The following is a 22649-nucleotide window of genomic DNA, read 5'->3' as shown; positions in this document are numbered from 1 at the left end:
GACACGGCGGGACACGGCGGGACACGGGACACGGGACACGGCGGGACACGGCGGGACACGGGCGGGACACGGGACACGGCGGGACACGGCGGGACACGGGACACGGCGGGACACGGGACACGGCGGGACACGGGACACGGGAGAGACACGGACGGGACACGGGAGAGAGACGGGCGGGACACGGGACACGGGAGAGACACGGACGGGACACGGGACACGGGAGAGAGACGGGCGGGACACGGGACACGGGAGAGACACGGGAAACGGACGGGATACGGCGGGACACGGGAGGGACAGGAGAGGGACACGGCGGCACCGGCGCCGAGCCCGAAGCACGGGGCTTTAACCGCGGAACGGCACCGGGCCCGCATCCCGGAGCTTTCAAGGGGGAACGGCACCGGGGCCATTTCCCGGGGGCTTTAGAGGGGGAACGCCACCGAACCCACAGGCTGTGGTTTTGAAATTGGGAATGACATCGAGCTCTCGGGATTTGAAAAGGGATTAAAGTCGAGCTTTGTGCTTTTTACGAAGCTGTTAATGAATGGCTGGAGCTGGGCAGCTCTGGGTAAGGCACTTGGCTCACGTTCTGTTTTAAGAGACCACAATCCCAAGAGGAAGGGTCTGGCTCAGAGGCCCCGGGAGGGAGCAGGAACTGGGAAAAGGAATTGCAGCAGTGGGATCACAGCACCACCTCACTGACCCTACGGCCAACACACCCCGGCAATGAACAGAGCTGAGCCCGGCACGGCTGGGAACGGGAAGGCAGCGAGCTCATAAATGGGGGTTGGACACTAATTGGAAGTGATGTCATTTGTAACCAATGAATGCTGCTGTTGTTATAATGTATAAATAGTGTAGGGTTGATGGTAGGGCCTTTATGGGGAACTCCCTGCTTTGTGCAAACTGGAATAAAACACAGAAATCCCTCAGGGTGATGTGAGAATTGGAGGCACCAGGACGGAGCCTGTGAAGGGGACAACACAGGTCTAACACAGCCCCCACTGAGGAAAGAAGAGGCTGAGCACAGCGAGGCTTTTTTCAAAATCAGTAAAACTTTATTCTATTTCCATTCTTTGCCATTAACAGAAAAAAAATTGGAGAAAGCAATGTTTTGTTTTACAAAGATAATGCATCTCCCAGAGAAGAAAACCCTAAATTGAGAATAGAGGTAACATGAAAAAAAAAACCATCCAAAAAAAAAAAAAAAAAAAAAAAAAAAAAAAAATTAAAAAAATCAAAACAAAACAAAACATAACAAACCCAAACCAAACCACAGTACTGCCCTCTATTCCAAAAAGTAACTCCTGATCTTTTTGGTTAAAGTAATACTTAGACCAATCATTCAGTTTTCTTGCTTGATAAAGTGTGACTGGGGAAATGGAGGGAGGGGGGCAGGGGAGGGAAAAAAAAAACCAAACCGAAACAAAACAAAAAATAAAATAAAACAAAAAAATAAACAAAACAAAAAAAAAAAAAGCACACAGACATCAACTAGTCACCTTGATGAAAGTCTCAATACAGCTATGGAAAGCCTAAGTATTCTCTTACAGTACACTGGGTGCCGGCTGCAAAAAGAACAAAAAAAAATGTATCCACTTCAGGCACAACTTCTTTCTTTTTAAATTTAAATCAGTAAAAGAAACTGGGTTTAGAAGCTGCAGTGTTCTAAGCAGCAGCAGATTTGTGCATTGTTTTAAATATATTTAAATTACCACACTGATGGCACACCTCAGCCTTATGAAATTCTGCACTGTCTGTTCCAGAACACTACAAAACCCACCGACCCTGGGAGAGACTTGCACTGAGCTCTAAGGACTGGCTAAAGGAGTCAAGTTAAATGAACTAGGAAAACACTGTAACATTTGGCCATCAACTCAAGGTATCTGAATGTGGACATCTGATAGAAACAGAACTTATTCCACCCTCACATGTTCCTCAGAATTTGAACAGAGTGAGCTGAATGAGTCTTCCCTTCCACTTGGGAAGGAAGATAATGCAACTGAGCACTAAGGCATAATAAACCTTGGCCAAAAACAAGGATAAAGCATAATAACTGTAGTGCAGAATTCCACAAGGTCTGCCCGAGCAGAGCTGTCTATGTTTACTCACAGAGGCAATGGAGATTGCAGTTACCAGTTGCGTTAAATGCACCATTCAAAACAAGCTTCTAAAATGTGATACTATAAGGCGCCACCTTAAAGTTCTCCAGAATGCAACTGTGCAGAAATTTAAAATGGTTTCGTAAATTTAATTTTAAACATAACATGAGAAGGTGTTAAAACTGGTGGAATAGCTTCTGAGAATTTGGAGGAAGGGGTGAACAGGGAGATATTCAGTACCCTTCGCCAGCCCCACCGCACGGCCCAACGTCGCCGTGGGGTTGGGATCAGTCTATAACACCAGCCTGGCGGATCTTTCTCTCTGCACCAAATCCCTGCAAGGAAAACAGAACACACTTTTAGCTCTGGCAACACACAATCATGAAATCATTTAGGCTGGAAAAGGGCTTTAAAAATCATCAAGTCCAACCGTGAACCTGGCGCTGCCACTGGGCTTTGAGGCAGAGCCTGGTCTGTTCCACCCAAGCAGCTCCCTTCTAATTAGTCATGTTTGTCTTCAGAAACAGAGACAGCAACAAAACAGGTTGTGTGGGGTGTTCTTGGTAGTCCAAAACACAACAGAGATTCCAAACATTTTTCTCCTGCTTATCAAGAAGTGCCAGAACACTGTGTGAAAGCCATGTCTAGGTAAATGGACTTCACTTGCTCTCTCTGAGGTTTATAAATGAAGAGCAAACGAAGATGAACCATGACAGAAAGGCTCCAACACGGGCAGCAGTGTGTTACTTCTCTCCCATGTGCTCCTCTGAAAGCACAGCACCGACACAGGGAACAGCACCGTGCACAAACACAATCCACCCTCACCCAGCAGAGCTCGCTACAGCACAGCGGCAGACACAGCTCAGGCCCCTGAGAGGCAGCAGTGCAGTGCTCCCCTGGCCAGGCAGTCCCTGTACCAGTACCTTTGAGTTGTCGGGGCCCCGGGGCTGGCGGAGCACCGTGAGCCGCGGGGCGTTGGCATCGTCCAGGTTGATGCTCTTTAAACGGTTCACGAGTCTATCGGGACGCGGAGCAGCCACGGCCTTGGCGCCTTCGCTGCAAGAGAGCACACACAGGGCAGGGTCACCCCCGAGCTGGGCAAGGCACCCCAGGCTCCCCAGGCCTCGAGCACAGTCATTTACTGCAGGATTGATGCTGTGTGACAGCAGACATGGCTGACGGGCTGGCCCTGCCCCAAACCTGGCTGTCCACACTGGACTCTGCACTAGCAGGAGCTCAGTGATCTCCAGAGGGTGTTCTTTAGGGACCAGGGGTCTTGTATTTACTCTCATGCACACCTAACCAGTGTTTTCTACATTTCTATTGCCCAGAGAAGCTGTGGCTGCCCCATCCCTGAAAACCTCCAAGGCCAGGCTGGATGGCTGGAACAACCTGGGATAGTGGCAGGTGTCCCTGCCCACGGCAGGGGTGGAATGAGATGATTTTTTAGGTTCCCTTCCAACCCATTCTGTGATTAAACTGCAATAATAAAGGCTTGCAAGTTGCCAGCATATCATTAGAGCATTAACATCTCTGAAGATGATGGGAACACAGAATTTTGAGACAAAAACATTAGCTGTTACTGCTGAAGTGCTATCTCAAGCTTAAACAAAATACAAATTATGCAGTTTTATTCAAGTGTGCATATAGTTAAAAAAAACCCCAAACCCATCACTTGTAAGAAATGCCATGCCAAAAAGAAGAGTCTCTAAAACATGAGTTTTCTATTTAAAAATTAAAGCTGCTCTTCAAGAAAGAGATGGCAGCACTGTGGAGTGTGCTGGCCAGAGGCCAGCACCCACATAGGAAAGCCATCAGTTTCCTTATCATTAACTTCCACTTGCAAGCCTGTATCCAAATTCCTGCTACAGGGGGAGTTTAAGAATACGTTAAAAAGAGAACAAGCCATTAATTAGGAAGAGCTGGGAGTGCTGCTGCTGCCTCTACTGGATCTCCTTGAAGAGCTGGGAGCTCTCAGGTGCGGCTCTCCCTGGAGCCAGCTGGAGCCCAGAGCTCCTGCTGCAGGAACATCCAGCTCAGGCAGATGCAGCCTGCAGGGCTCTGCCGGGATGCAGACACTGTGCCAGGGTCACTCCCTTCAATCCCAAAGCCTCACCAGACACGCCACACGTTACAGGCACTGCATTTTCCTGTGCGCTGGTTCAGGATTACGGAGAACTCCACTTCATCCCCAGCCTGGAGCTCCACACCATCCTGGACTTCTTTGACATGGAAGAAGAGCTTTTTGCTGTCACCAACTTCATAGTTAATGAAACCAAACTGAAAAGCAACACATCACAAGGTTATTGATTTGCTCTGCATCCAGACAAATGCAGTAACTTACTCATCACTGTAGTTTAACTACTTTTAAATAAAACTTCAAGACTGTGGTGCCTAATAGAAGTGGAAATGCAATTTCTGCAGTGATCAGAACATTCTGTCTGGAAACAACACTTATGGAAATCCAGGCACTCTTCCTGGTGCTGTAAAGTCACATTTAAATTCTAAAGTCTATAGAACAAGTTCTGAAAACTGCCCCCAAGTGCTGGCAGCTGTATTAAACAGAGAAGAGCAGTGCCCCAAGCTCTGAAACTCCACCCTGAAGTTACACAACAGCAATCACTCAATTTTTGGCCTGTCACTGGGATAAGAAGCCATTTATTTTCTATTTTCAATGCTACTCATGTATAGGCCAGGAATACTCATCCAGCCTCTCCATAAATGACTGGAGATCAGTGCTGCACAGTATATATAAAACCAGAAAGCATTTGCAGCATTTAACTTTTTAATCATTCCAAGATGCAACAAGGGCAAAGATCAACCTTTGCGCTTCAGGTGAGCTGTAATCACTGACTGCTTAAAACTGCGAAGAAGCTTCTTCCAGAAGCAAAGTATGTGCATGTTTTGTTTGTTTTTCTGAACACTTTTTAAATGCTCTGTGCAGCAGAAACCAGTTAGAGCAATTTCTAGGACATCTCAAACCCAAATCTTCAGAATTATCTGCTGCTCAGCAGTTCTGATGTTTCAGCACCAAACCAGGCTCTGAGCCCACCTTTACTCAAGTCACACCAGGATCTGGCATAACCTGGGTTACCACACCTGCTCCCTAGAGCTGGAGTCCAGAGCAATCTGTTTGGGCACAGCTCCCTGAGTGCTGAAGTGGTTCTGAGTTGCTCTGTGCCAGCTGGAGCAGTGATTTCCCATCACCACGGCCCTGGGGCCCAGAGTCACTCACCTGGTCCTTGACGCACTCCACGGTGGCCCTGCGGAACGGGGTGATGTTCACAGCCATCGTCTGCCCGTTCTGACCCAGCACACACAGCTGGAACTTTACTGTCTCCCCCTTCTGCAGACAGTCACCTTTGTTTGCCATGCCAACAATTCCAAAGGGATAGACCTCTCCTTTCATCTCACCTAGGGGGGGGAAAGTATGAGACAGAACTGAGAGGCCTTTGCCAACTGATGTCAGATTTCCAATGTTATAAATGCTGCTTTTACAGCCAGCCTAGCTGTGTGGATACAGTTTGTAGTGTGAACAAAATCTCCAACAGCTCTTTTTACACTTGTGAAACTTGTGAAAAGAACACTTAATTAAAAGGAACCAATCTTACCATCCTCCATGACTTCAATCATGCCCTGGTACTCTGTCTGTGTGGGATCTACACTCCTCAAGGGACGAATAACTTTACCAGAGTAAACAGTTGGATCAGCTTCTTCAGTGATACCATTCACTGAAAAGAGACAGAGAACAAAGGAATAGGATGTTTTAATCATAGTTTATTTTAAAACTGATTTAAGTAAGTGATTCAGATCGACCAGGAGTCAACATTTTGCACTACATGACACCAAATCAAAATCACACTGACATATCATACATGGAAGTAGAAAAACTTTTCTCAAGAAACTTCAGGTCAGGAAGGTTGAAAAGCAAATCAAAGTGTTTCCTTCCTTTCTCTTCCACATTCCCTACTCATGTTAATCATCCAATAATCTTGAAGTATGCATTCCCTCCACCCCCAAGTCCTTAATACCCTCCCCCCCACCATCTGCCCCGCTCCTGCAATCTTTTCCTCTGTGAGGTACAGCACAGTAAGTGCAGGTACTGATCTGGCCAGTTCTGCCATCCAGCCTCTCCTTATAAGCCCCAAGTGAGGGGAGAACTGAGGACACTAAAGGTCCACAGAATTGCTACTGTGCACAGAACTGTTGGCCTGTGCTTGTCTGTTCTCTGCAAACACAGGCAGCAGCTTTCAGGGAACCAATGACCACCCCACACTGAGCATCTTCTTGCTCTCAGCTCCAATTGTAAATGGACCATTAACAAACTTTACCCCTCACCATGGGCCAAGAGCCCTGCAGACAGAAAACACCAGGTACAGCCTTACCTGCATGCGTTTTGTTTACTTTCTCTGCACTAACTTTGTTTCCTTTGCCTTTTGACAAGCTGTATTCCACAGTGTCTCCAAGCTCCAGGCTATCAATATCACCACAATATTCACTACAGGAACAGAATGATAAACAGTTTTCCTTTATTTACATGACAATAGTGATGCTCACCCAATATCCACATCAGTTATCAGAAATTATTTAAATCCCTCATCAGTTCAAAAGGAACCTTCGTTCAGGAAAATGAAGCATTTCAAATAGGTAACACAACTGGATTTCTTGGCCTGGGAATTAGAGGCACAGAACCCCAGTTCTGCTGACTAACAGAAAAGCCTGAACCAGTCCAGCAGAAATGAGAAATAAAACTGTAGATATCTAAGCATATACATAAATATAGATATATTGTGTGTGTGTAAAGTGCAAATGGGTTCAACACTCAACCCAACAAAACTTCACACCCTCCCACTCCCCTCAAAAAGAACATAATCAAATAATAAAATTGCCTTTCACCTGTAGTGGAAGAAGATCTCCTTATCATGATTGGCTGTTTCAATAAACCCAAAGTTATCTTTCAGGGCTGCCACGTATCCCAAGAGCCTCTTGGAGCTGTAGTTGCGTCCCAGCATCCTGACAGAAACAGCCGTCTGCAGCCCGGTTCTCTTCACCTCACACACACAGAACTCAACCTGGTGGAGACATGGCCATCAATACCAGACAGAAAGAGACAAAGAAAACCATGACCACCAACAAAAAAACCCCAAATTAATTCTGAAGCTGTGCAGCTCTGCAGCAGCACCTGGTCTCTCCAGGAAAGTCATTTCCTAGTCACTACTTTCCCATAACCATGTCAGTCACTGACTTTCCTGCATTCCAGGGAGCAGCACCACACCTGGGATACCTGCAAGGCAAGCCAGCCTCCAGCACTCAGCTTTCCACCCCTTAAACATGAGAACCTTTCTGTCCATGGGGATCACCTCCTTTCCCTACACTGCTCACCAGTGGCCCACAGTGGGACATGCCTCAGTTCACTCCATGTTTCAGTTTTTAGAGACAATAACCAGTAACTAGAATGGCTTCTGAGGGTTTTGTTGCTCTTCCCCATCTCCAAGCTTTTTCCCTTTCCATTGTCTCTCAGGCTAATATGCTCATGAGGGAATATTCTCCCACTTCAATATCTATCTTAGTCTCTATGCTAATTAATTTCCTCTTGACAAGCAGTGTCCATTTAGTGATAAAATTTCTTTGTTTAAAAAGCATCATTTACACAGTAAGACACTATTTCCATCTATGTATCACCAGGGTATTTTTGGAGGGTATTTTTTACTCACAGAAGATTGACTCATTTGAACACACCATTCCAGGTGATATCACACCTTGTCCTCCATTTGTTCCAAGTAAAGGCAAAGAGAAGCTCACACCCCACATTGCCCAGAACAGCATTTCCCAATACTACCCTTAATTCTCTTACCTTATCTCCTATCTGGGGATTAGTAGATCCTTCCACATCCTTGGCCTGGTAAGGAATGGTCAGTTTTACTCCACAGTCATCATACACAATTATTCCATCCTCAGCTTCCTGAAAACAAGAGGTGAGAATCCAGCAATCAGTGTCTCTTTAGGAACAGTTTCCTACACACAGTTCAAGCACTGCTCATTGGAGTCCCAGTGGTTTTACAATAATTGCTCAAAAACACAACCAAACTCTGGGTAAAGAGCTTTAAATGATGCCAGACAGTATTTTAAAAGGCAATGAAATATTGCCAGCAGCTCCAGGAAGCATTTATTGGAACTTCTAAGTATTCTGGCATTGTTTAAAACAGCAGAACAAAACAGTAAGAGATTCTTCCCGTGAAACTTAAATAATTCTATCTAAAATCTTGTGTACTGAGAGGCAAAAAGAAACTCCTCATCAATTTCCTGGAAATTTTCCTCAACAACAATGTGATCATTAATAATTAATAACAATACTTTTATTATCTTGTTCAGAGCAGTTATTTTGCACTGACTGCTCTCATCAGCTGTAGTTCACAGCTATACAGAATGAACAGTGCTTCAAACCCAGTTGAACTAGAGATTTTAAGGAAGCAGCCTCAGTCTGCAATGGCAGGAACGCAGAAGAGCTGCTCACAAGCAGAAGAGCAGCATTACCTTCTCTTTGCCTTTATTTGGGCTAGTGGCTTTGGCTGGAGTGGCTTCTTTGTCTATAGTGCCCACAAAGCGATGCTCTGACTGGGTGTGGAAGGAAACCGTGCCCTTGGGGAGCTTTTTAATCCTTATGGCATGGTTCCTCTGGGCAGACAGCATATCCTGGAAAAGAAATCCATCAGGTTATAGACAGACTGTGCATAATTCCCTTAAATGCTGAGATTTTATAGGAGTTTTAATCCCACTTACAGGAACGACGGTGAACTCTACTTCATCGGAAATATGGAGCTGATTTCCATCCATGATCTCACTGAAGTGGAAGAACATCCGAGCATCCCTGTCCACACACTTAATGAAGCCAAAGCCATCCCTCATTGCTGCAATCACACCCTGGAACAGCCAAACCAACAATTGCAGTTTGATCCCTGGTATGTGACACCTGTCCAGCTGCTCCACGTGTCAGGAGTGGACAGAAAGGCCTGAATCCTAGGCAAACACCTGGTTTAAACAATGTCCTTCCTTGCAAACCCTGGTGCTCACAGCCCTGGTCAACCTGAAAGGCAGACAAGTTCTTCCCACCCCATTCCTGAAGTCAACTCATGATTAAGAGTGAGGTGGAGAATATTAATTCATGGACTGAAGCTAAAGAACCTGCCAGTACAGGGAACACAATGGGGCAGCTCTACAAACACTGTATCATCTATAAGAGCATACTAAACATACAAACACACACTAAAAATACAACCATCTATAAGAACAGGAAATAAAATCAGTGTTCAGAGGAAAGTTTAACAGAAAAACCATCAGATTTGCAGTCACAAATGAAGGAATTATAAAGAAGCTGTTAAACAAGTCTCCCATACCCGTGGGTGTGTTCTGGGAACACACTCCCATGTGACACAGGAGTTTAGTGGCCTTCCTGATAACCACTAAAAATGGAATGCTGCGTGATAAACAGAACATACTGACAAAAACCAAACCCTAATACCAGATGCTGCCAGAATTAAGGTAGAATTCATTAACATATTGTCTTCAACCCATTTAATACAGAGTTTAGCAAGTCTCAGGACAAGCTTAGAGGATCTGAATGACAGTGCAAAGGTACCTTCCACCTTTAGGAACATTCTTCTCTTAAACAGCTTTCACAAACTCCAGCAAACCAACCAACCTTTCTAGAAGCTGCCTGCACCTATCACCCCCATGACAGCTCAACTCAGGCAGGTAGGTGTTATGTAGCCAGAGCAGAAATACAAGAAGTCTACAGGATAGAAACCCAAAATCTCAAAGGTTGAAATCAAAACTCAGGGTTTTTTTAAAGCCAAGGGACAATAATTCACAGCACACTGTTGTGACAACACTGTAACTGAACTCCAAATTGTAAAGGAAAGCAGTTACAGTCAAGCTGGAACAGAACCAACATTCCAAGTTACAGGAATGAAAGGTATTCTGTAATACTCATTAGCACATCCATCTTAGTCCCTGTAATCCACAAAGAGTTTCTTGTACTGAGAGAACTCTGCTCTTTACCATCCTTCTACTCGACCCTCAGACACAGATTGGCCAAAAAACTTGAAATACAGAAGCTCCTCCAATTATTTACACTTTTCACTACCTAAACCAGGGTAGTCCCAGGGTCTTCCAAAGGAAGATGAGTAGTTACCTCTTTAGACTCAAGTATGTGAATTTTAAACTGTCAGTTCAAGACTACTTTACTTCTGTCTGCTACAACCAGCCAGCAATCCCATCCAAGAGGGCCAGTTAAGGTCAAATTTCCTAATATAATTTCATTTAAATGTTAAAAAATAGTTACAACTTTATTCTTTTAAGGCAAAGATGCAGAGCATTAATTCTGAATTTTCTGCTTTGCTTGCACTGCAAGACCTAGAGCTGGATTTCAGAGCAGGCAATGGAAGACACGAGTGATTTTGGTATCTGTTGTAGAAGACAGCCCCCAGCTCATGTCTTTCTTTCACTTCCCCTCAAGCATTAGGAATGTTTAGAGAGGGATACTTGCCATTTCTCTGGTTTCATTAGTAAACTGGAAGGTGTTGGGGAGAACCTCAATGTTGGTGGCTCGTTCCAGTTTGTCGCGCCTGTCCGTGGAAATGTTGAACCGAACGTGGTCGCTCTCCAGCAAGGTCACCTTGGATTTTGTGTCCTTGTCCCCAAAGGGAAGCTCTTTAGGAATCACAAAGTCCACTTTGATGCGGCCGGGTAACGGATCGCTCTGGGGACAGAAAACCCAAGGGAAAGCTGAGTTCACCTGCAGGGCTCAGCACAGCTGCCAACAGCACAGGGGCTCCTGCCAAGTCCTGCTGGACTCAGCCTCTGCTCCATCTCCACCACTCCTCATCTGGAACGTGCCCAATGCAAGGTGGCTTTTGGAGCTGTCGGCCGGCTTGAAGGTTTTTTAAGCCTTCCTGCTAAAGGAATTCTCTCTATTTCAAGAATGAAGTTTATAACCATAACACTTCTAAAATGCAGGCTCTTTCTTACTAAGTCTTCAAAACACCCCAAACCTTCCCACACTAACAGAGGCTCATCTAAAACCTTAGTGGAAGTGCACATGAACACCCCTCCAAGTCAAACATTACAGCCCAAAAGCCTCATTAACTTAATGCTCACAAGAATCCATAGATCTGGCTTATCCCAGTAAATATTTTTCTCTTTTTCCCTAGTCTTTTGCTTTAAGGATATGTCCTAACTCCACAAAAATTTATAGCAAGTATTTGAAACAATGAAGTATTTGTAACATTAAACACACACTCCATCATGTACCACTACCTTAACACTTCCTTTCTGGATTTGAAATTAAGAAAAAGAGTAAATCTTAATTCTGACATGATGCTTACGCAGCAAACAGGTACTGGGAAATGGGAACAAATATTTCCAGTTATTGACTGAAATTCAATACAACCAAACCAGCAATGCATAAATTTATTTAACGACTGAAATTCACCTGGTTTTTGCTGGGTACTTTTGGAATTACTTTGGTTACAGTTCCTTCAAAATGTTCAATGCTGATATCTTCAAAAATGACAGTTCCTTGAGGCAGCAGTCTAACATCTGTTGCAACTTCTTTACCCTAAGAGCACAAAATTAGTCAAACACTAAGAAAAGAGAGAAAGTAACAGACATTTCCCAATGAACCTCAGTGAACCTCCTCCCCCCTTTTTTAAAGCTGGGGAAAGCAGAGAGCTGTGCAGTTATTCCCTTTGCTTCCGTTTTACTGGATTTCGTCTTACATTTCTGTCTTTGATTGTAAACTCCACATCATCACCAGGCTGTAAGGTTTCTAGGTCACCTTTAAATTCACTATAATGAAAGAATATCTCCTTCACAACATCACCTCTCTCAATAAATCCAAAGGCTTCCTGTGGACAGAAAAGAAGTGTTTAATCATCCATTATTGGAACATACCAATAAATCATTTGACAGATTCTGTTAAACACAAAACAATCTCTGAATCCCAGCACAGCACTTAGAGGTGTACACAGCTCACTGCCACAAGAAATATACGAACAGAAATAAATGGAACTTTCTTTATTAACAATAGTATCAGTATCAAAGATGAGCTGTTTAAACCATTCCACACAATTTACACCCGCAGCTCAAGCTGTTAACAGCTCTAAATAACTTAAGCATTACTTTGAACAGCACTCTTCAAAATAGCATTTCATTTTCAAATGAAACTTAAAATCACTTACTTTCATGGCACAGACTACTCCTTGACAGCGAGCTTGTTTCTTTTTTAATAGCATAATGTTACGAGCACTTACAGCACCAGTACTAGAGAGAAGTAAAAAAAAAAATCTGAAAACTCTGAAACAATTAACCAAGATTATACTTCATATAATAACTCTTGGAATAGGTATAAATTCTGCCTGACTACTAAAACAAAATATGAAGCCAAAAAAGCATTATCAACTTACTGTTTATTTGTATCAATTATAAAGTTTATTTTATCTCCTGTTTCCAGCTGTACATTTCCTTCAACATCCTCTGGGGTGTAAGTCAGGTAAAATACTTCCTGTAAATTAACATTAACTAAAGTTACTCGATTTGCAGAATAGTCGTTTCAAAGAAAGATTAACACAATTGTAATAACAATATCTGCTTAATTTAGTGAGAAAATCAACAGTAATAAGCATGGCATGCAAAAAATTCTTTTTCTGTCGTGCTGTTTTGGTGAGTATGTAACAAGCAGCTTAAGTTGAAAGGTTCTGTACATGACCATCTTTAAAGGCCAATTTCTAAAGTTTAGAAGTTCAAGGTAAGGAGACATGAACTTCATCAAGTTTAAAAGAGAACAACTATTTGTCTCTGGGAAGTTCTCCACAGATACAAGCAAGCAAACTGTCTAAATAACATTATTTTTCATAGTAATTACCGAAGCATGCTTTTTTTTTTTTTTTTGGCCACAAACTGCACAGTTTTTCAGTGCAGTGTCAATTGTCTACATTAAACTGCTTTTTTGTTGTTTTTTTTTTAACGCAGACCGCAGTGATGGACCAGTGAAGAGTTCAAGTAAAATACGCAAGCTTTACCCCATTACGTTCGTAGCAAACACTCCCTGTTGGACTTTGACCCGGGGCAGCTGGAGATTTACTCTCTAAATTGTGAGGAACAGCACACACAACCTACCAGTCAAAAAAAAAAAAAAAAAATCCATTGCTAGTCATTTCAGGAGTGGCATTGTTGTACACAAAATGAATCTCAGTATCCTCTACTACACATTCAGCAGGGAATGCCACACTGCAACTTTTCAATCTCACAGAACCCCTCTTGGCTCTAAGAAGCATTTGGAGCCAAGTAAGAGCTCAAACTGAACCTCTGAATTTTTACCAGAGCACACTGAAATATATTTCAGTGTAACTATACTGAAGGTAGTTAATATCCATGCTCAATTAACCCAGTTTTCTGTATTGGAGTAAAGGATGGAAAGGATGCAGGTATAGAAAATAGGCACTAACTTGTCCATTTATTCGTTCTTCAGGTAAAATTTCTGGCTTTATCTTCACCAATTTAATAGCAATGGGTTTTCCAGTTCGGCGATCAGAAGACACTTCAAACTCAACATCATCTGCAAGACAAGCAAATATTGCAATGCTGTCAGAGCTCTGGCTGGGACTGGGGTTTTTTACAAAAATCACTAAATGGCTGCCTTTAATTCACTGCTTGTAGCCAAACAATCAAGTAGAACTCAAGTCCTTTTCTTACCAAGGAAGGACACATGATTTGCAAAAATTTTCTGGTTATTCTGCTTATTATCTCCTGCTGCCAATGAACTATTCTGGTGTAATTCCACAGCAATTCCCTCCCCCTGCCTTGCTCGCTGCACAGCAGACTCCACACTAAAGTCCAGACAACACAACATGAAACAGTTTAGTAACTTCAGTCTCACGGTAATTGTCAGCATGAAGTTGCAGCCTCCTCATGCTGAAAAACACCTGGCCATCCTCAAACTAACTCTAACCAAAGAAATAGGGAGCACAAGAGGTAAATTCTCCCACAGTCTGAGTACTTGCCTCCCATCTCAGCTAGACAAGATTGACCTAACACTGCACCTTTTCCTTCTCCACATTGGTTTGTACCACAAGCTGCACAAAGTGCTGGGAAGGGCTCTCACCAGGAGCAGTGATTTATTTACAGGCTGTTTCTTTACATTATCAGTGAAAAAGAAAAGGTTGTTGGGAGAGAAGTGTTCTAAAGAGTTTGTTTTGATTCTTACTACTTTGTTTTCGTTACTTGCAATAAAATTTTCTTTATACCCTTTTAAAATTTTAAACCTACTTTACCTTTCTCCTAATCCTATCTCACAGCAAGAAATAAACCCCTTAATAATTAACCAACACTGAAGCTCACCACACTCATCAGCGCATTAATTAGGAAATCCCAAAATTCGGAAAATCTGAAATTAACAAACCAAAACCGCTACACCCCAGAAGCAGCAGAGGGTATTTTCTGACGAGTGCAGAGCGTGCTGCTGGTGCCAAAGCTCAGGTACCTCCTACTTTGAGCTCCTGCAGGTTGCCGTTGTACTGGGAGCAGTGGAAGAAGAGCCGGGCCTGCCGCTCCGAGCACTGGATGAAGCCGTACGAGGTCAGCAGCTTCTCGATGACGCCGGTCTCGCGCAGCGCTGCCGAAGTACCATTGGGGTACCCGTTGTGTCCATTGTTGTGGAGCAGGTTTGGATCAAAGCTCATCTGCACCACGCGAAGCAAAGAACAACACACAGCATCAGCTTCCTTCCTTCACATCCCCACCACACTGTAAGAGCTTGTGTAGTTACTGACACCTTCCTAAAATGTGTTTTAAGAACGTTCCTAAAATGTGTTTTAAAACCACGAAAAGAGTTGAGCTTTTTAAACACAGTAATCCTTAAAATTTATATAAGCAATATATTTATAAAACAAGCCAGAACTGTAACACCAAAACAAAGCTTGCTTAGAACAGAACAGACTTCTGGCATTTTTCAAGTATTACACCTCAAAGTACTCCCACATTCACTGTTTCACACCAGAGCCTGAAAAAATCTGAAGTATTTGCTCTCCCAAATTAAACAGGTGATTAGGAAAATGCAACAGTTCTGAATCAACACAATTAGGTTCAAATCCCTGCATAGTTTCTCCCTAGTTCATGTGTTCAGTCTTTCACACTAAAAAATGCTATTAAGTAATTAAATAGTTTTGTAGTTATGGAATAAATAACCAAAATTCAACATTCCTGTGGCATAGAAGCTCAAGTGCTAGAAAGACACAGAAAATTTGAAAACAGCACTAAAGGTGTAATGAAATCCTAAATTAACTGACATCTATTAAAACATTTTATTTTATGGAGTGTTTTTCCTTTTCTAGTCACAGATTCACCCTTGAAACATAGCCAATCCCTTTACCAACTCATTGGCTTTTTTGATGTACAAGTCTCCTTTTTAAATCAGGGCACTTGGACTTATAGGTTAGCAATTAAATCAGATGAAATGTATTACACCTCACTAAACACTGCAATTCAAGAGACAACTGAAGCAACCCTCTTCCCTCCAAACAGTCAATATGCATCTTAAAATATACAGGATTATTTGTTAGTTTCCAGAGGTTTTAATTTGGAAACAGTGAGATCATATCAGTTCTCTGCTTTCTTGCTGCAACAAGCAGAGATTAAAAATTATTCAGCAATGTGTTTAGTGGAGATAAAAGACACCTGAGCAACTTGCAAAAGGGTCATGTTCCTCACTCTAACACAGCCAGTGAGTTACTCAATGTGTTAGGAGGCACAGCATTCTCATTCTGCTGTTTGGGAATCAGTTTAAAAGTGATCAAAGAGCACAAAAAAAAAAAAACCACCTGCTGTGAAGTTCTTGGGCAGAAATCTTTGGTCTTGGAGACTGATATTAAAAAAATGAATTGGAAACAAGCACACAAAGTAAAGAGTGACAGTATTTTGACCTCCAAGAAGAGGAGGTCTTCTCCCCCCTTCTGCTTCAGACCCTCATGGAGTAGATGTAGATGAAGAAAAACACAAGTAACAGAAGGTGGGGGAGTGATTTGAGGGGGCAAAAAGATCCTAAGACACTGTGTAACAGTCTCCAGCCCACAGCACTGGTCAGCATTTCCACAGTGCACTGTTACCACCAAAGGCTCTTTAAGAATTCACTGAACTGCTGAATCTGCTGTGGTATCATTTCTGTAACATGCACTGCTTATTTCCTTGCTCCACATCTCACTTTTCCTTTCCTTAAAAACTAATAACAATCTCTTAATTACAATCAATGTTGCCCTCTTATTCTTACCCAACCAACCTGCAGTAAGTGGCACAAATCAATACCATTAACATGTTCAAGTCATGAAATACTGCCACGCCAGAAAATAATGAATCAGAAACAAGACCCCGTTAGAGACACACAGAGAGCTCCAGCCCATCCCTCCTCAAAGGCCTCCTGCCAACAAAGGCAGCCATGGCTTTGTCCAGCTGAGGTCTCCAGTCCTGGAGACCTCCAAGGACAGAGGTTCCACCACCTTTCTGGGGTCACTGTTGCCTCAGCAAAGTTCTCTTCCCCCTCCTGTCCAGCCTAAGCTGCTCAAATGACAAAAGTCACATCCTTTTTATGCACTGGATTATGTTTAAAGGACATATTTTCTCTGAGTATTTTACAAAAAGCACTTGACAAAGCTGCTAAGGTTTACTGACTAGTTCCTATCAGCATCATTCCAAGATAATAATCCTCATCTTCTGAGGAAGGCAACCCCAGGACACTCCACACCAGAAAATGTCCTTGTGGGAACACAACAGCTGAAGTGTTTTAGGCTATCCTAGAGTTTGAAATACTTTTCAAAAATAAACTGGTCCTGCAAGTAGGGTGGCTAAGGGAAGAGAAAATGATATGTTATTATACCTTCTCCCAGGAGAATTACAGGCCACAGCATTAACCCATTCTGCAAGCTGGAATGAGCCTGCCAAGGGCTTCTGTGACTCACCAAATGGCCACCTCAGATACAAGGGAAGCAATAGACAGACACCTTGTCTCAAACATGAACTCAAGGCTCATCAGAGAGATAAAATGACAAAAGTCTAGCTTAAAGTTTAGCTCAGAATAGCCTTTCTCAGGGTTAGAAAGCCACAGTGCTTCACTTCCCACTCAGACTACAATGCACAACATCATTTGAACAGTTTGAGTTTAAAGGAGCATTAGCAGCACAGCACAAAGAACTCCTCATCAGTCCTCTAAAGCCTGACAACTTCAGTCCAAAGATTCCTCAGGTGGCACTGCAACTTCCTGCAAAAATACTATCAAGTATCAGCAGCTTTTCCAGATAACTGTCAAATTCCTATATCTTATAACAGGAATATGAACTATTAACCACATCAAAATAAATATTTAGAGAAAGAAAAAAAATACCTGTGCTCTAAGATTAAAATACTAAAGAGAAATTATTTGAGAAAAGGGATTGGAACCACAAACCTACTGTTACTAGAAGGGAGAAACACCAATAATCAGCTCTCAAGGGTTCTAAGTATTGTAAAATAGAACCACATTGCAGCTACTGTGAATTCACCAAAATAAATGAACATAACAGCAAAGAGTCATGGAATCACTGAATGGTTTGGGTGGGAAGGGTCCTTAAAGCTCATCTTGTTCCACCCCTGCCATGGGCAGGGACACCTTCCACTATCCCAGGCAGCCCCAAGCCCCATCCAGCCTGGCCATGGACACTTCCCAAGATGGAGTAGTCACAGCTGCTCCGGGCAACCTGTGCCAGGGCCTCACTATTAAATTAATTATCAAGAACTATTAAAAAAACTCTAACCAACCCTACCCCATTCTGTTAAAAACTTAGTAAGAACCAAGCTCAAAAATACACATATAACTCTTTCTCCAGCATGTGCACCAACCTCGCAGTGATATTCAAATATTGCACTTTCAGTAGTATTTGCCGATTCTTCTGTTTCAGCACAAGTTTCTAAGGATGAAGACTGCTATTATTTTAAAAAAGGGAACTAAAGGAAGAGAGACAAAAAGAGAAAGAAAAAGATAGCAAAAGAAGGTGATCTATCAGGCTCTAGAGAATACAAGTGCTGCTGCCCTGGGCAGTTTCACTACAGCACTGGAGAAAACAAAGACTACTATAGCAGCGTCGGGACGTGCTCTTTTGAAGCTGTTGAGTAGGCACAAACTTCTTGTTTCAGATCAAGCCTTGTATCTTCTTCAGTGTAAGTTGCCTCTTCTTTGGTCTTGAGTTGTTACAATGTGGTATACTTATATTCTTTTCCTGATCTGAACTTGAAGCAGCAGTTTCAGGTGGTAAATTCTGTTCTGTTCCACTTCATACTGGAGAAAGGAGAAAGACACACTAAGTATCACTTTGAAAGAAATTCTCATCAAATCACAGAATGGGACCTTAAAGACCATCTACTTACAACCCCCCTTGCACATCAGTTCTAGGTCTTAATAGTAACAGGGGCATTTCCTCTACCTTAATGCAGTAGCTTTAATCCACGTTAATAAAAGCTGTTTTACAGACGTACTTGGTATTCCCACTTCCAGTTTTGTTTTCCAAAAGACTGGCTGACTCTAAGCCAGTGAGATGGTTATTTCCAATTTTGAGCTCTTCAGAGAGACTTAGGCATCTCAGGGAAGGTCTCAGTGTGTACCATGAAAATGGCAACTTCATTTTGATCATTAGCATTTGACCCATCAGCAAGCCTTAGTCCTCCTATCAATAACTTTATATGGGTACTTATTAAATTATAGCATAACTTTTATATAAGTGCTTACACAGATCCTCAGAGGAGCAAGAGGATGTACAGATGCATGGGAATTAAAATTTCCTAATTACTTCTGTTCCAAAGGTTAAGCTAAGGACTAGTGATACCTGAAGCATTTAGAATTGTATAAAAATTAACAAACTTTTCAATTATGTGCACAGACACTGCATGTAAATAACACAGAGCCATTCTCTGGACTTCTGAAACAGTTTTTGTAAAATGTTGATTCCATGTGATATTTGTGTAGCTAACACCAGGAGAAGCCTTTCTGCACCAGTTACTAATTAGTAATTAATTCCTTCCTAAAGTTTTCCAGTGCCACTCCGCTGAAACTGTTTTTCTCATGAAAAGACAAACTGCCACCTACCACACAAAACATAACCTTACAGAAAAAGAAAAATAGAAGCCTTCCGTGAGAAGAAATCAAGTTTTGAGTTTGCTGCTTACTCAGTAGATAGGAAAAAAAAAAATAAGGGAGGATATTTTTGTGGACAAAAGCGGGTGAGAAGCAGCACAGCTCTGATCTCACAGATACACTGGAAGTTCTGCAATCACCTAAAGGTATGAAGCACAACTCTTCCCCAAATCATTCCACAAGTCCCACACCAAAAGAGAATAAAAAAATGGACAAAGCCTATTTCTCCTGTGTAGCAGGAAAGCGAATTTCACAACTTACACTGAGCTTTGACTTCCCTCTGGTGAATTGAAAGAATCATTTTAAGTGACTGAAACCTGAATGCAAAGACACTTCAAAGTCTCACCCTCACCCCAGTGAAAACGCTGAGTGAAGGCAGCTATTGCAAGAACCCCAAATGTGCAAATTCATCTCCAGTTTTACTGAAGTTTGTATTTCAGTGATTTTCCCCAGCTGAAGCATCTCCTTCAACCACCACTGAGAATTTCCAGCTGAAATGAGTTTTCCTGTCAGACCATCAAACACATGTGAAACAGATTAAATAAACTGGGTGAGGGCTGTTCAAATCTTTGCACTGAAAGATTTGATTATAAAATATTATAAATTAGAAGACACAAAGCTATTGCAAAGATAACAGTATCACTGCTTTTCTCTCACCTCGGCATTACACTGGGGCAACTGCTACCACAATCTTCCAGGACAGTGTTATTTTGGGGCAGCATTTCAGCTCTCAAATGAGCACACTGCATCCCAGGAACTGCACAGACACTTGGAATCTTCTCACATACTTCTCTCTCATTTAATTAGACTGATATTATTAGAGCTCTCCTAGAGATATAACTCTTATCATATTGCATTTATCATTTTTAGCTATAAAATATATCACTTTTTCATTTAATAATCAAAACACCTCATGTGATCAAATATGACTAAAGCTAATTTTATCAGTCGTGGAGTAAGGCATAAACCTTTCCATTAAAACCCAGTCTGATTTGATAACAAGATGGGTTTACTAAAGTTCTTAAAAAAACAAAAACTCATCAAGCAAGCGTAACTCAAGCAAAAAGAAATCTCACTGTGCTCATCTGCCTCAAATTCCTTACTTTTTAATTCAGCTACTATAAATACTCCTTCAAATGGTAAACACCCTGAGCAGCTGCCCAGCCCCCAAGTCTCACTGCATTTGGGTATTTACAGCTGAAAGCTTTAATGCAAAGACAGGGAAGAGCTGGGCCCTGCTCTTGAGGCCTCTCCCGTGCAGACCCTGCTAAATGACAGCGGGTCACATGAAGCTGCTCACAGCCAGAAATCACCTACAGAGCCCCACATGGAACCTGCCCGATGACAGCATTGTTCTGCTTCCCATTTCCTTCACAAAAAGAGGCAACTGCAAGGACGTGCACTCTGTGGATCAGAGCACGTGCTTCCAGAAACAGCCCTCTATGACGTGACCAAGGTACAATTTGATAAAGATAACACTTCGTCTTCTCAGTGTGCACATACAACACAGATCCGCGGAGATCAGGCTCCTCCATCCCTTTTCAGATGGATATTGGAAAGCAGCAGAGAGCCCTTGGGCACCCCAGCCAGTACGTGACAGCTATGAGCCGAGCCACCACCACAGCAGGGAAGTCCTTTTCATGTCAGGAAAAAAATACATATATAGGGGAAAAAGAGTTAAAGAACTACCAAGGACATCTGTAAAGAATGTATGGAGAAAAAGCCCAAAAAAGTCGTTAAAAGAAATATCCGGATTTTTTCGGGGTTCTGCGGTGCGGAGACGAGCCCGGCGCTGGGTATCGGTGCGGACAGCAGAGAACCGATCCCCGACCGACGGAACCGCTCAGGCCCGGTCCCTGCCGCGGCTCCGCTCGCTGCGCTGCACCAAGATGGAGGCGGCGGAGCGAGGGGCGGCCGCGCCGAGGGGCGGCGCCGGGGCCGCCGCCAGCGGGGCCGCCGTGCGCGGGGGCGGGCGGCTCCGGCCGGTGACAGCGCCAGGGCCGTTCGGGCAGGACGGGCCGGGGGCAGCGCCCGCCCCGCACACAAAGGGGGGCGATGGCGGCCGCTCCCCGCACACAAAGGGCCGCGGCCGCGCTGCGCCGGGCGGGGCCGCGCGCGGCACGCCGGGAGCCGCCGCCGCCCCTCCGCCCGCACGGCCCCGCCGCCCGCCGGGGCCCGGAGCCCCCGCGGCGCCGCCCCCTCCCGGCGCGGCCCGCGAGCTCCGGCGGCTCCCGGGACGGCCGGTCCCAGCACGGCCTCGGCGCCGCCGCCCCCGGAGCCCCGCGGAGCGCAGCGCGCACCCCGCGCCCGCCGCTCCATCCCCGCACCGCCGGCCTAGTAGGCCGCACCCCCCCAACCACCCCCCCCCCCCCCCCCCCCCGCGCGCAACCCCGGCGGGGCTCCCGGCGCACAGCCCCGGTACGGGCAGAGATCCGCGGGCGCAGGTCCCGCGGCGCCTGGAGCCCGCCGGGGCGGGCGGGGGTGGCGGCGGCGCCCGGCCCGCACTCACCCCAACAGCTCAGCGCCCCCGCTCCAGCGCCGCCATGAGCAGCACGGCACGGCACGTAGGAGAGAAATCACGGCGCTCTCGCGAGAGCCGCCCGCGGACGGGAAGGGGGGGGGAAGGGGCGGGGCCGCGCGTGCGCGCACTGAGCCCGGCGGGTGGCGCTGGCGGGCACGCGCCAGAGGGGATGGGGGGGGGCAGCCGGTGAGGGTGGCAGCGCCCCCTTGCGGCCTGGGGAGGGAGAAACGGCTGAGGGGAGACAGAGCCCCGTGAGGGGAAAGAGAGCCCCGGCTGAGGGGACAGAGCGAGACAGACACAGAGAGAGACACAGACGGAGAGAAAACCCCGGCTGAGGGGAGAGAGAGAAAAAAAATCTCGGCTGAGGGGAGAGATCGAGAGGGAGAGCCCCGGCTGAGGGAAATCCCGGCTGAGAGGGGACAGAGCACCGGATGAAGAGTAGACAGAACCCCGGGTGAGGGAGGGAGAGCTCGGCCCGGGCCAGGACAGCAGGCACGCTCCAGGCCCTCAGGAAGCCGTGTGGGGAATATCTCCGTGCTGGGCAGGCAGAGCTCGAGGGAGGGACACGAGCCTTGCACTCGCTGAAGCTCCCCCTGAGCTGAGGGTCCGGAGGATCAGGGGGAGACACTTTGCAGACAAGGCAGAGCATTTCCAGTCATGAAGCTCCAGTCCAGTTTCCAACACAAGTGGAGCAAGTTCTGAAAAATGCCCCGCAGCCCTCGGGAACGGTGTACACCCGGCCATTTACAGTCACAGATTGCAGTTAGACAGGACAGCAGCAAATGGAACATGGAGCCGTGCCAGGGGTGTTTAGGTTGGA

At 44.8% G+C, this 22649-nt stretch overlaps 1 protein-coding gene across 4 annotated transcripts; it reads right to left on the bottom strand.

Moving 5' to 3' along the window:
• Positions 1 to 1032: 1032 nt before the first annotated feature.
• On the bottom strand, positions 1033 to 21924 carry CSDE1 (cold shock domain containing E1). Of its 4 annotated transcripts, none has more exons than XM_053964161.1 (21): positions 21818 to 21924; positions 18021 to 18456; positions 14638 to 14836; positions 13604 to 13713; positions 13178 to 13270; positions 12563 to 12660; positions 12338 to 12419; positions 11876 to 12004; positions 11590 to 11715; positions 10645 to 10857; positions 8880 to 9020; positions 8634 to 8792; positions 7954 to 8061; positions 6996 to 7171; positions 6485 to 6597; positions 5711 to 5830; positions 5335 to 5513; positions 4216 to 4379; positions 3023 to 3155; positions 2340 to 2434; positions 1033 to 1565 (listed from the first exon to the last, which is right to left on the bottom strand). In XM_053964161.1, exons 3-20 carry the CDS (start codon positions 14834 to 14836, stop codon positions 2387 to 2389), a joined length of 2391 nt encoding a protein of 796 aa, XP_053820136.1. In that variant the 5' UTR covers positions 18021 to 18456; positions 21818 to 21924; the 3' UTR covers positions 1033 to 1565; positions 2340 to 2386. The 4 variants fall into 4 exon arrangements, with proteins under 4 accessions (XP_053820136.1, XP_053820134.1, XP_053820135.1 ...); XM_053964159.1 differs by lacking the exon at positions 1033 to 1565 and adding an exon at positions 20812 to 20942 and having other exon boundaries at positions 2228 to 2434; positions 21818 to 21897; XM_053964160.1 differs by lacking the exons at positions 1033 to 1565; positions 21818 to 21924 and adding an exon at positions 20622 to 20804 and having other exon boundaries at positions 2228 to 2434.
• Positions 21925 to 22649: the final 725 nt, after the last annotated feature.

The sequence above is a fragment of the Vidua chalybeata genome, chromosome 24 (assembly GCF_026979565.1).
Source record: "Vidua chalybeata isolate OUT-0048 chromosome 24, bVidCha1 merged haplotype, whole genome shotgun sequence".
NCBI classification, from domain to species: domain Eukaryota; kingdom Metazoa; phylum Chordata; class Aves; order Passeriformes; family Viduidae; genus Vidua; species Vidua chalybeata.
This window is presented reverse-complemented; position numbering and strand designations above follow the sequence as displayed.